Source organism: Halichoerus grypus, chromosome 4 (genome assembly GCF_964656455.1).
Source record: "Halichoerus grypus chromosome 4, mHalGry1.hap1.1, whole genome shotgun sequence".
Taxonomy (NCBI): domain Eukaryota; kingdom Metazoa; phylum Chordata; class Mammalia; order Carnivora; family Phocidae; genus Halichoerus; species Halichoerus grypus.
Genome location: NC_135715.1, coordinates 157,026,846 through 157,041,450, shown reverse-complemented (window position 1 = coordinate 157,041,450; position 14,605 = coordinate 157,026,846). Strand labels below are relative to the sequence as shown.

At 40.8% G+C, this 14,605-nt stretch overlaps 1 protein-coding gene and 1 long non-coding RNA gene across 2 annotated transcripts in view; one reads left to right on the top strand and one right to left on the bottom strand.

Annotated features, from left to right (window-relative positions):
• The window catches only part of RFTN2 (raftlin family member 2), a 66,458-nt gene that overhangs the window by 30,100 nt on the left and 21,753 nt on the right, over nt 1-14,605 (top strand). Inside the window, exons 6-7 of the mRNA XM_036107206.2 lie at nt 6,478-6,599; nt 7,785-7,888. Coding sequence (XP_035963099.1) covers nt 6,478-6,599; nt 7,785-7,888 — 226 coding nt within the window. The remainder of the gene's footprint in view (nt 1-6,477; nt 6,600-7,784; nt 7,889-14,605) is intronic.
• LOC144381646 (uncharacterized) overlaps nt 1-14,605 on the bottom strand; it is a 43,807-nt gene that overhangs the window by 18,249 nt on the left and 10,953 nt on the right. Inside the window, exon 2 of the long non-coding RNA XR_013447312.1 lies at nt 6,992-7,185. This is a non-coding gene — a long non-coding RNA (uncharacterized LOC144381646). The remainder of the gene's footprint in view (nt 1-6,991; nt 7,186-14,605) is intronic.

The window sequence follows — 14,605 nt, the reverse complement described above, 5'->3', positions numbered from 1 at the left end:
ATCTGACTCTAAAATTTGTATAGAAAAATAATCTTTGGTTCAAAAATGATATTGACTCTATTTATTTCTGCCTCCTTTTATCTTTCAACTTCCCCTAGCCTTCCTCTTTTAGTTACAATAGAATATGTAATCATTCATGTCTATCACAAAAACAAACAAAACTTTCCAAAAATTACTTTCTAGGGAAAGTGTTTTTAAAAAGAGATTAGTGCTAAAAGAGAAGAAAAATTCATAGTTAGGAGACTTGAAAAATAAATTAAGAAGGATGAAGTCTATGAAAACCAGGATAATTAATTACCTTAGTGAGGTTAGACGAAAGAACAAAAAAGCAAATAAGATAAGATCTCAATATACCTTATTATCCTTAAATCAGACTATCATTCAGTATGGAGTTTCCTCAAAAAGTTAAAAATAGGGGCGCCTGGGTGGCTCAGCCATTAAGCGTCTGCCTTTGGCTCAGGTCATGATCCCAGGGTTCTGGGATCGAGCCCCGCATCCGGCTCCTTGCTCGGCAGGAAGCCTGCTTCTCCCTCTCCCACTCCCCCAGCTTGTGTTCCCTCTCTCGCTGTGTCTCTCTGTCAAATAAATAAAATCTTTAAAAAAAAAAAAGAAGAGGAGAGTTAAAAATAGCACTACCCTACGATCCAGCAGTTGCACTACTAGGTATTTCCCAAAGGATACAAAAATACTGTTTGAAGGGACACATGCACCCCGATGTTTATAGCAGCATTATCAACAATAGCCAAATTAGGGAAAGAGCCCAAATGTCCATCAACTGATGAATGGATAAAGATGTGGTATATATACACAATGAAATATTACTCAGCCATCAAAAAGAATGAAATCTTGCCTTTTGCAACAATGTTAGATGGAGCTAGAGTGTATTATGCTAAGCAAAATAAGTCAGAGAAAGACAAATGCCATATGATTTCACTCATACATGGAATTTAAGAAACAAAACAAATGAACATAGGGTAAGGAGTAAAAAAGAGAGGGGGGAGGCAAATCATAAGAGACTTTTTTTAAAAGATTTTATCTGTTTATCTGAGAGAGAGAGCATGAGTGGGGGTGGGGGGATGCTGAGAGAGAGGGAGAAGCAGACTCCCCACTGAGCAAGGAGCCTGATGCAGGCTCAGTCCCAGGGCCCTGAGATCATGACCTGAGCCGAAGGCAGACTCTTAACCGACTGAGCCATCCAGATGCCCCATGAGACTCTCAAGTAGAGAACAAACTGAGGGTTGCTGGCGGAGAGGTGGTCAGGGGATGGTCTAAATGGGTGATGGGTATTAAGGAGGGCACTTGTTATGATGAACACTGGGTGTTATATGTAAGTGACAAATCACGAAATTTTACTCCTGAAATCAATATTACACTACATGTTTAACTAACTAGAATTTAAATAAAAACTTTTAAAAAAGAAAATCAGCCTATCATTAAATCAGGGATACCTTAACTAATAGAACTAAAGACTTTGGGTAATTATTTAAAATTATCAAGAATCATGGTCCAATAGGTTCTTTTAACTAGAAACCAAGAGTAAGGATCTAGCCCATTGGAACACCCAGAAATATGGCCCGTAACACACAGCCCATAGCAGGTGCGTGACAGATATTCCTTAGTATTTTTGGTTATTAGAAACTTCTCCCAAGTCGGTCTTTTATGGAAACAGCAAAATCTAATAAGAAGAGCACGGACTTTAGGATCAGATAGACCAGGGTTTAAATTCCATGTCCTCTGCTTATTAGCTGGGTGATCTGGAGAAGTTAGGGAGCTTACTGAGCCACATTTTCCTAAAAGGCGAATAAAAATATTCCCTACTTTACTGCTGTGAAAATTTAATAAAATATAGTATGTACAAAATGACTCCACAGTGCCTCGCCCACTGCCAGAGCTTATTTTCTGCTGTTAGTTTTCTTTCCTGTGGCTTACTGTGTGCAGTTACAGTACTTTTCATATGGATCACCTACTTAGAGATCAGTTTATGCTTCATGTATTTCTCTTTCTCTCTTCTTTTTCTCCTTCTCTTCCTTCCAAAAAGTCTAAGTTGGAGCCATTTCAAATTTTGGTTTGTGACCAACTGCTGAAGGAAAAACGAAAAATACTCCTTTCAAAATCCATTTCAGGCATCCCTGCCTTGGGCTTTGCCTGGTGAAAATAAAATTAGCCCCAGCAGTTGCCAGCTAGAGGCTCTGTAGGGCTTTTGTTCCCAAAGCCTCAGAAGCTATTTAGAGAGCCCAGGGGAGAATCTCTCCCTCTCAGCAGCTCTGGAATGTCTCATTAGACATTTTACATTACAGGCCATGCCAAGGCCCTAACGAGCCACCACGGTCTGTGGGGTCTGGCAACTGGGTGTGTCACTCTGGACTTCCCTACGAGTACACAGGGAAGCTGCAGAGGGGAAATTGTGACCCATGCCTGTGTCACTGTGAGAAGCAAGTCAGAGGAAGCAGGGCTGAATTGGTTGCTTTGTTCTGGGACAGTTGATGCCTGACAACTAAAGGACATGGGGGACAATGCGTATTTTGTTTTGTCTTGCTTCCATCCTCTTCCAAAATGTTGTCAGAAGTCAGCCTATCATGAGGAATAGAAGTACAAAACCAGACATTGCACAGACATTTAAATACATTACTCCATAAATCTCATTTTATAAAATATCTTCCTCTAGAAAGAGGGAGAGGAAGAACAAAACTTTTAAAAAGTTTTCTCCTTTGGTGGGGTCATAGTGGAGAGGTTGTGAGATTGTGAATTCTTCTTCAGTGCCCTTTCCCACGCACTCTCCAAGACTTTCCTGCTTCAAAAAGCCCCACAGGAGAGGCACCCAGTGGCCGTCTTGCTGTTCTTGCAGCCTGAGGGTTCACACTGCAATGGCCTCCTGCATTTGACCTTCTCCAGCATTGCTGGGCCCTCACCCTCAACAGGCTTCCCCAGTTGAGCCAACAAAGACAAAACCCTTTATTTTACCAGAATGTGTAGAGATCCAGTGGGCCGTTGGCATGGGCTGAGATGAGCAGCTTTGCCAGCTGGTATAAAACACACACACACACACCACCCATGAGGTTCCCATACTTTACTAGCCTATAAATGCCCCCCATCAATGTCAGAGAATAGTCTCTTCCCACCTTTAGTACACACACATCTTAAGGCTACATACATACATAAAAAACATACCGTTTTTTATGAATTTTTAGACTTAAATTCATTTCAATCTCTTCGCCCCTATAAAAATGCTTGTGTGGAGGTAGCAGGCAAGCTGTATCAGAATGACGAATAGGGTAGAGTACTGACAAAGAAACATGTATTAATTCACTTCACGTATATGTATATGCCAGGCCCTATGCCAGGCCCTGGGTTTACAATGATGAGCAAAATGGACATATTCCCTACTCTCAAAAAGCTGGCCATGGGGCATAAGGCAGTCAGGCAGCAATGGGTATGGAAACATACATGACTAATTTCAAAATTGAGAGAAGTGTTGTGACATTACCCAACATGACATTGTAAGGAGACGTCCAGAGGTCCCGCCTGATGAGGCACCAATCACACTGAGACTGGAAAGCCAGCATTCGAGAGCCAGAGGTAGACCATTCTAGGCAGAAGAAACACCCCCAGATGTTCAAAAACCCTAGGGCAGGAAAGAGGATGAGGGAAAAGGTCTGTGTCTCTGGAGCAGGGTATGAAGAGAGAATGGCTCCAGACAAGGTAGAAGAGGTAAGAGTTTATATATGTGCTCTCCAGTTCTCAGAGATGGTCCCAGGCCCATCTCTAGGCAGTTTAATGCCAAAAATGACACGTGGACCAAAAATACTAAAATGGAATGTTACCTTTCCTCACATTTACAGAAATGTCAATGTCATATGTAGCTGAAATGAATGTGTCAGAGCACATGTCCTTTAAGCTTGTGCTTCTCAAACCAGAATCCAAGTACTCTGGGGGTATGCAGCCATGTGCTCAGGAGTACAAAGGTTCACAGGATAAACCTCTTCCTAGAATGTCAATATTATTTAAGATGGGGAGATGGAGAACTGTACTTTTTTACATAATAGGAATATCGTTGAAAATGCAAGGTTTGCATGGATTTTAAGATATAACATTAGACTTTAAAGAAACCTTATTCTTGCTACAAATCACTTCACACTGTACTTGGAGACCATCCTTCAAGGATACAGGTATACTACCCTTTGCTATTGGTGGTATTTGGCTTAAAAAAAAAAATTAAGAGGCAGTGCATCATCAGGTCAATGCCTTGTAACTTTTTCACATTATGCACACATAGAAAAGCATACAGGTATAAGAGGATAAAGCTTTTCTGAGCAGGAGGGGGCACCCTATTCTTGGCACTTCTATAACAGGTTCTCAGCATACCAGTGGGCCAAGGCATACTGGGTGGGAAGTTCTGGGATGTGTAATGTTAAGAAGTGACTCTGTTCAGGAACAGTTATTAAGTAATTGTTCAGAATTATCACCTCACCACATTACCTGAAAGATTTAACACACCAAGCACCCAGTCACTCTCCATGAGACCTTCCCTGCCACCCTGACTTGCCACCACTTCTGTTAGGGAGAATTTTTCAGGAGATACAAGTACTTTCTCCTGTGTAAGTATCCTTCATCAGTGGCTCTGGGGATTGGCATGGGCTCCAAGAAGGTCAGCGAGAGCTCTAGGAGCTCTGAAGTGAGAAGGAGGGACCTAAGTATAATATCCATATAGTAAAGTACATTAATCTTATGTATACAGCTGAATAGAACACAAATGTTCAAGATATAAAACATCTCTTTATATGTCAGTTATATCTCAATAAAGCTGGGAAGGAGGAATGTAGAGGGGGAAAAAATGGTACAGAACATTTCCATCATCCCAGAAAACCACTTCATCCCCCTCCTTCCCAGTCAATATCCTCCCACCCAGAGTAAGCATTATTCTGACATCCACCACCATAGATTAGTTTTGCCTGTTTTCGAACTTCACATAGGTTGAAGTATACAGTATGTACTCTTTTGTGTCTGGCCTCTTTTGCCCAACATAGTATCTGAAATTCATCCATGTTGCTACACAGCAGTGAGTCTTGCTTGTTTATTCTTGTGTTGTATTGCATTGTATGAATCTATACCACACTTTCATTCTTTTAAACCAAAAGAAATTTAGAAGTACTAGGGTACCCCAATACTGAAAACAAGAAAACAGGCAGAGAGCCACAAAACCGATGGTTCTCACATTATATAATCCCCAAGTAAATAAGAGGCAGATTATAATTACATAATTATCACAGCATATTATTATTTCTAAAATTCATACCCCCCCATGCTAAAAAAGGACTTGGGGCATACATAGTTTTATAGATGGTCTTCTGATGCTCTAAACTTACAGTCAGAAAGGTTTACTTCCACTGGTCACTTGGGTGTGACAGTGGACAAGTACATTTAAAGGAAATGGAACATATACATATACTGTAATTCCAACTAGTAAATTAAACTTTACTGGGTTTTTGGGAACCAGTCTGAACAATGTAAATTCTTCATGATGATCTGCCCTAACTGTAAACGATGTAAATAATAATAATAAGGATTTTCTCTTAAAGTTTATAGCCTGTTAATAAAAATCAGAACTAAAAATTACATTGAAATTATGTTTGTCTTTTTTATCTTTAAACTTAAGAAATCACTTGAAAACTTTGTAGGTTATAATTTAGATCACTGTCCACCAGGGAGACTTTGATGCGACATTGTACAGTATAAAAAAATAAAATGTTTAACCAGCACATGACCATGGGAAAATTGTCTCCTATTGCAAAATAAGAGACAAAAGAACGTCCATAAAATCAGTTTAGTTTTCACCAGCTGGTTATTGTCAGCTATTCAAGAAAATGTCAGAGAGGCCCTCCCTTAAAACTTCCTTCCCAGCAGGAATTCTTTTGACAATGACTTCTGTTTAGGATTTTCCTGTTACCATTCTTTTATTATTTTTTTAAAGCATCATGGAGGTAAAGAATTGTTTTGTGTTTATAGTTTTTGAAGTGGTCTTACCTTACCTTAGTTTTAATATCACACCTGTAATTTCAAGGATTAACATTTTTTATGTTTTCTCTCTTAATGGTGTAATTAATATGCATAAACATACAGATTGGAAACCAAAATTTGATTTCAAGGTGAAGGTCATTTCCCGATGCTTTTTAGGCTTAGGAAATCCACTTGCTTCTCATTGTACAATATTATTTTATCTTGGTTTTGTTATTGTAGTTTTCATATTTACAGTGTGATTTTAATTCAGTGAAGTGCAAACCTGGCTTGAGCTTTCCCAAAAAAATTATAATAATAATAACCTTCAATGAGAAGGAGGAGGTTGTTGTTGATTCAGCCAAAACAAGTGCCTATTAATTTATATGCTTTTCAGCTTACTAAAAGGGTTATCTAAGGATTTAAATGAACTTAAGAAACACTCAGTATTTGCAACTCTTCTTGATTGTATCCTTTTCCTCATAGGGGACATTTTGCCTAAATCTTTGGAAGGATTCTTTATCTACGAAGAAGAAGGCTCTGGCGTTCCAGGTTCCATTAGGAAAGGAAATGATGCCATCGTAGTAGAACAATGGACCGTTATTGAGGTAAGCCGCAATTTTCTGACAATTTAGCTTAAATTTTATATTTAGTTTTACATGATAAAGATCTTCATTGCCTAATACATACAGTATCCTTCAACACGTGTCTGTGCAGGGTTCAGAATTTCATCACAAATGCATAAACAAACTTTGTTCAGATTTGTGAAAAGGTGATTTCCTTTACTCAATGTTCAACTTCATTATAAGATAGCAAAATAATTACCTATATCTAGATAGCAGTAGACTCCCAAAGAGTTGACATTCTAATCCTAAGTAAAGTTCCCTGGCCCTGAGATTCTCTTTACACATGCCATGACAACTGGCTGAAACTGAGAAAAACTCAGTCAACAACTACCATTTTATCTCCAAGCAACCAATGTGACTGACTTTGTTTTTACCTTGTGAACTGACTTTCAAAGGCAAAAATATCCAAAAGGTGCTCTCTCTCGCCAGGCCAGATATGTGCACACAGCCTTGTCCTTCCTCATCAGAGATGACGTGGCTGATGCTGCCGTGCCCTCTGAATTCAGACGTGCTGTGTGTGTGAGGCCCTCACGACAGGCTCTCTCCCGGACACCGTTGCCTTTCTGGCCTGATAAGGGCAGAGAGAGAGGCATAGCTCATTTTCAAAGAAACTCGAAATCCCACTGAGGGGGAGGAAAGGATTTGGGGATAGAGGTAAAACTCCAAGTAAAAATCAATTCCAAGTGAGTAAAAAGCAGGGAAGTGACTCGGCATCTAAGCCCTACTTACCTTTCACTCCCCCATCTTCACTTCCAACTCTTGTCCTCACTTCCCAGTCCCTTGACCAGTGTTTCTAAAACTGTGGTCTATAAACTACTTGGATCCAAATCACAAGGAGCTTTTCTAAAGGCAGATTCCCGAGCCCCCTACCTTAAAGTCTGATGCCTGAACAAGGCCAAGGGAACAAGACAGAAGGGAGGTCCAAACTCTGGAGAACCATATGGAAACCTCCCTCCACTCTGATCCCCAGTGTTTCTACCTTGGTTCAATGGTTAGAAGGCAGCAGGTAGCAGAAAATGAAGCCCAGGAAGAGTGCAGCTGGTGAAATTGTATTTCATGGAGTGTGAACTCCCTTTACTGTCACAGCCATTACCCGTTATTGTAATCACCCGTGTAGCTGGTCGTCTTTGCCCTTAGGAATATGAGCTCTTATGCTTATTCACGCAGGGCTGTGAAATCAAAACGGACTACGGCCCTCTGCTGCACACTCTGGCTGAGTTTGGATGGCTCCTGACAAGCGTATTACCTACACCTATACTACGACATGACAGGTAAGGCCAAAGGGTCCTCACAAACGCGCCTTTAATCCTAAAACATAGCTCGTTTGTTAGATAACTCGGTTCAACAAATCCTTATTTAACGTCTACAAAAAGCATTTCACTAAACTTCTAATCTGATTTCATGGACCTGGGAGATCAGCTCATCTAATCCCCTCAAGTTACAGATGTACAAGCTACAACATCTCCTTCCCAGGGGGGCATGCTCAAGTTCACAGGGCAGAGCCAGGCAGGGGCGTGGAGACTGGCTCCCAGCTCAGGGTCCCTCAAGATACCAGTTCTTCCTAGAGTGAAGACTGAGGAGAGATCAATCAGCAAACAGAACAACGCAGCCCCCTCTGTAGACCCTTCGTCCTCCTCTTCAGCACTGCGTGTGCAAATCCACCCTCACCGGAGTGCACAGCCAGGGTCAGGACGCAGTGCGGGCCAGCGAGGCCTGGATGCAGAAGCACAGGCACTGTGGTCTCCGCTCCTCCCCTCCAGGGAGGTGGCTGACTGCCCCCCACCCCAGCACAGACTTGTTAGCTGTTTCCACTCAAATGAAGTGCGCACATTAGAACCAAAATGCCATTACTTCACCAATACCAACCTTTCCTTTTCTCCTTTTGCTGACCTTCCCTATTTCCTTTCCTGGGAAGGAAAAAGTGAATCATACCTTTTTTTTTTTTTTTAAGAGAGAGAAAGAGAGAAACCAATTAAGTCTTCTGTATAAAGTGCTTTGCTATTCCCTGGACTCAGCGATGTTCCCTCTATCTTCTTGGCTTCCAGAAAATGCTTGAGTGCCAACGAGATTCTGCCTGGGCCACAGCTGCCTGCAGAGGACAGCACAGTCCCAGTGGCCTTCCCCTTCCACAGCCTCAATGACCGACCAGTTAACACTGAGTAATTGTCAGGTGCAGCTCGAGGTGGCAACTCCTCCTTTCTCAGTCTTACCCACCCTCCCGCCTTCTCTGGTTTTTCCAGCTTAGCAATTTACCCCTGTCCAGTATCCCAACTTCCCCACAAACTTTAAAACATTAGATTGGCATGGCTTTATAATAAAACCACATATTCTTCAGGGAGAGGGACAAAGGTTGATACAGAGTAAAGATACTCAAGCTTTAAACGGAGGGGTTAGAAGTAAGCAATTAAGCTGCTTTTCTTCTCAAAGATCTATTGGTAACTGTTCTCAAATTATGAGTGACAACTGCCTGAAGCGTTATTTCCCAACGTTTTAAATCTGTGACATTCCTGTCAGGTCACAGTACAGCAGTAATTCTCAAGATTCGGTCTTCATACCAAGCAGTATGAACCACCTGGGGAGCCTATGCACATACAAGGGCTGGAGGCCCACCTCAATGGAACAGTCAGAAGCTTTGAGGGTGAGACCCATGAATTTGCATTTTCACAAGCCCCTGAAGCTCCTTAACATTAGAGGAATTTTGCAGAAGGTAGTGAGAAAGGAACTCCTCATCCCTGCCTTTCTACCCCTCACAGTCATGCCCAAGCATTGGTCTAGTCCACTCCCTACCCCTCTCAGAATAATTTGTATACGTGGCCTTCTCATTTCTTTTTGATGGTTCTCATAGGTGTATAATTTAGGGAGTCATCTAGCTCATTACAGTTAGCTCTTCCTAAAAGTACTCTAAATTTTGAACCTTTCATGTTCCTTTTTCCCCAGTGAAAAATATATTTATCACCTCCCTCCCATTCACTCAGGGATTCTGCTCTCATGAGTCTAAATTTTTCTGGGGACACCTGGCTGGCTCAGTCGGTAGAGCACGTGACTCTTGATCTCAGGGTCCTGAGTACAAGCCCCATGTTGAGGGTGGAGGCTACTTAAAAATAAAATTTTTAAAAATATTTTCTTAAAATGGTATGAATGACTGATTGGGCACTGATTAGGTCTAGCCTACCAGGTGGGAAAAAAGAGGTCTCAAGTATAATGTGAAGGGAGAGGGTGGTAGAACCTGGAGCCACACTTGACTTGACCACCTTGTCCTGTGTGTCGAACAGCATAAGGTCACAGGCTGTCCCCAGTGCGTAGAAGGCCCGGCTCGGTGGAATGAGGAGTGGCTGTACACTGGTTCTGAAGCAGAGGTAGCACCACTACGTCACCACCATCCCAGCTTCTCCTGTATCCCTAGGACCCCTTGAGGCACTATGGGGTCAGAGGAGGACTTTCAGGCCCTCCTTGTGAAGGCTCATCTTTATGTGTAATTAAAATAACAAAAAGGCCACTTGCAGGACTGCTCATTAAACAACTTTGTAAGAGCAAAAAAATTGGACACAATATAAATGTCTATCAAAAGGAGCGGTGTGTGTGAAGGTTAAAAAGCTATACAGCAAATTCTAGTAAATGGTCAGCTCTTGGGATTATGGATGGGGGACAGGACTACTTTGTCTTTATACATTTTCTGTGATTTGACTTCTTACAAGGAACACATATCTATTGTTATTTTTTTTAAGTAAAAAAAATTAATTAATAAAAAGATGTGAAACTATATATAGTGTGTCTTGAAGGAGACTATGGCTGGTTAAGCTTAAATTTAGTACATAACCAGGCTTGCATTCGGGTTGAGGCAGGTCAAACTTACATACCTAGGCAAGTATAGGTTGTATAGGAGCAGTAAAAAGAAGAATATACAAACTGTCAAAGTTGGATGGAATCTTCATATCGTAACCATTTAACAGATCCCCATTTAGAATCTGCTATTTACCCTGGATAGAAAATAGTAGAAAAATACTTTTTAGCAATAATCGCCCTTATGCAACAAGGCACACTAGAACAATGCCTACTGTTCTTCCATATGCCAGGAACATTGTGTAATATTGATATTTATTTTGTTCCTTTACATTTTGTAACTTGGGTCCTTGTAGGTGCCTGCAAGGTAGACGCCCTAGGATGAAGGTGAAAGTTCATTGTTATTATCCTGTGACAAAGATTATTGATAAAACCTGTTAATCCTCTGCCTTCTTATTCTTGTCCAAATACACTCTCTCTGTGACAATCATATGCTTGTCTTAGCTGCTTCAGTACACACAAAGGTAGTACTCACTGTCAGCCATGTCATCTTTAAATATAAAGAAAAATACTACATACAGTTCATCTTGGTCAAGGGAGAAGATAGAGCCGGAAAGTTTTTTTGTCTCTAAAACTAGAAGAATCCAGGCTGTGAACTAAAAACAGATCTCATTTTAATTACAGCTTCACCATGAACTAGCCATGTGACCCTGGAAAGTCACCTAAACTCCTTAAGTCTCATTTTCCTCAGCTGGAAAATGGCACAATAATATCAGCTTTACTGGATTGTCATGATGATTAAGCAAGACCATAAATTTAGAGCTATTTTATGGGACCTAATCCCTTAGCAGAACCAAAATCCCGGGGAAGTTGAAACCAATTATGCAAGGGTGATTGCTCAACCTGTCCTAAATCAGGATATTTCAGAAAATGTAAATACTGTAGTTCACTATATACTAAATCAGCACTGAGGATTACAAGCCAAATAAAGGAACAGAAATAAATAACACTATAAAGATACAGACTTACAAGTATACCCACACCCAGAAAAACCAGTATCTGTCATGATCTTTTTTTGGGGGCCCCACATGACTTAGAACCCTTTCCAGTAAAAATTTTCCTCCTTAAATATTTTTGCCTTTTATACAACAATAGTGTCTTAAGCAATTTCAACTTTTTCCCACTCTTCTGTCACCTAAACCATAACTTGAACTGTCTATACATAAGGTATTTCCCTTTCATTTCTTTCATTACTCAATTATATTCTGTTACTAGTTTGCATAAAAATATTTTCCCAGTGTGTCCTTACACTAAGGTTGTTGCTTCATTATCGTAGGCAATATCATACCACCGTTTAAAGCGACATTGCCATGGAAACATCATAATGTGGTAATCAGATAGCACTACATTATTCCAGGGTTATTGTTGTCAGCTGTGAAAACTTGCCAGAATCCCTTCTTAATCGTTATCACTATGTGATTATACAAATGGGCCCAATTATTTTCTTTTCGAGAAATCAAGGTGAAAATTGACATTAAACTCTTAGGGCAAATCTGGTAGAGGATCAAATTAGCCCAACTAGCAGTTAATATTGCTGACCTTAAAATAATCACCAGAATAAAATGTAAGAGGAGCCCAAGTTCCCTCTGTTTGGCTACCTCAAACCAGCAGGGTCATTCCCCTCTTCCTGAATAATAATCTGGAAAGGGATGGGGGTGGGGGAGGAGCATTTTAACAAGAACCCAAGGTGATTGTGATGTACTTTCAGAAACACTGAATTATAGCCTTACAGAGAGAGAAAGCATTTTAGAACACAATATAGAAGAAAGGTGTACACCCTCATATCTCAGAAGACAGAATTTAAAGACAGGGTCTTTCGGGTACAGTGAATCAAGTTATACTGTTCTGAGAATACAGAACAAGTCTGGTCCTTAAGAACAAGATCTGAATAACAAGAAGAGAAAATTATCTTCTCGCTGTGATGTTGGGGGCCCTGCTCCGTCTTGCGTTCTCTGCAGCCCCTGCAGAAAAGGCTCCGCAGCCTTGCGGTCACCACAGCCCAGAAGCACAAGAAGTCTATGTAGTCATTTGAGGCACTTAAGTGCCCCAGGGATTTCCTCTCAACCTTCAAGTGGCAGCCATAGCAGAAGCTGCATATTTATACACAGTTGAGGGAAAGGCTAGGGCTTCATGTCTGGTCCATTTTAATGCAGTTCTCTTCCCTTTCTAATTTAAATTCTGTAGAAACAGTATGGTGTAATTCAGAGTTAAGCCCATAGTAATCTTGCAGTGAGCAGCATTTTGATAAGGCCACGTTTTTTAAAATAGTCAATTTGACTACTGTAGATACTTCCAGTTATCCCTTCCTCATCTGAACTTAAATCTTTAACATTTTGTCAGGCAGAGGGGTTTGGAGGAGCTAAATTGTGGGAGTGCTCTTTTTAGTTTTTAACGCAAGCATACTAATGTGAGTATGACCCTGAGAAACAAACCAGGGTCATAAGGCAAAGGAACTTTGTGACTAAGCACATAGCTATAAAGGTGCATGCTAAAATTTATAATTTTGCTTTTAAAAAGTGAATTTTATTTCATATTTTAAAAGCAAGAATTTATTCATTTCTGAGCTGTAACATTAAACATGGCAATTAACAGGGCGCCTGGGTGGCTCAGATGGTTGGGCGTCTGCCTTCGGCTCGGGTCATGGTCCCGGGGTCCTGGGATCGAGTCCCGCATCGGGCTCCCTGCTAGGCGGGGAGCCTGCTTCTCCCTCTGCCTCTGCCTCTCTCTCTCTCTCTCTCTCTGACTCTCATGAATAAATAAATAAATAAATAAATAAATAAATAAACATGGCAATTAACGAATGAAATGATACAAAACTAATCAGAAAATATAAATTAACGTAACAATTCTGTTTCCTCTAGTCTAACGGATTTTGGAACCATAAATGAAAGCTTTTATAAGAGTATGTTTATTTCACAAGCGACCAAGCAGTTGCAGATAAGCCACTGGTTTGAAACCAGCTCAGTTGTATTCAAACTGAATCACATTTTCACATTTTATTTTAAAATGTTCTTTCAGTTCAACTCAAGTATCTATTGAGTGCCTGGTATGTAAAAGGTAATATTTTATCCACTCTAGGGACTGACTCTGGCTTCATAATTGGGTTGGAGACACAACATGGTTACAAATAACTAATGCAGCTCCCCCTGAAACTAATAATACACTATATGTTAACTAAATTGAATTTAAATAAACAATCTTTTAAAAACACACACATAACTAATGCAGAACAGATCATGACAGGTCTTGCAGTGGAGGTCTACAGTCTGTATTCACACTAGGAGTGATACTGCCCCAGGGTAGTGAAAATTGGTTGTGGGAGGAGGTGAAGAAATCTTAAGATACTACAGTGGTTTGTGGCCCTACAAAAGGTCACAGTACCTAAGCACAAACACAGCATATCTCTAGTATTAAAGATACTATTTTTTTTTTTTTTTTTTGAGAGAGAGAGAGAGAAAGTATGAGCAGGGGGAGGGGCAGAGGGACAAGCAGAGTCCCTGCTGAGCAAGGAGCCAGACTCAGGGCTTGATCCCAGGACCCTGAGATCATGACCTGAGTCAAAGTCCGACACTTCACCAACTGAGCCACCCAGGTGACCCTCTTTAGTATTAAAATTTAAAGGAGGGAAGGGGGCATGGGGCGCCTGGGTGGTTCAGTCAGGGAAGCCTCTAACTTTGGTTCAGGTCAGGATCTCAGAGTCCCCACTTTGCACTCAGCAGGGAGTCTGCTTTTCCCTCTCCCTCTGCTCCTCCCCCTGCTCCTCCTCCTCTCTCTCTCTCTCTGTCTCTCTAAATAAATAAATAAATAAATAAATAAATAAATAAATAAATAAAATCTTTAAAAAAAATCTAATGGGGGATGTGGGGAATTAGAGGAGAAATATCTAAAAAAGTCTTCTTGAGGAAGCAATAATGAAGAGTTGAGCATAAGGCAGGTGAATATGCTTGAAGACATCCGTGAAGGAGGAGGGCAGGTCTGTGAAAACTGTGGTGTCTGAGGGGGACCTTTAGGAAAGAACAGATCTTCCAAAAGCAGTTTTAGAGAGCAGAATACTCCTGGTGGCAGATAGGTCTAACTATTTATTACTCGCTTTCATCTCCCGTAGCAGCACTGATCTGTTGGTAGTGGCTGCCTGTAACGCTATAAAA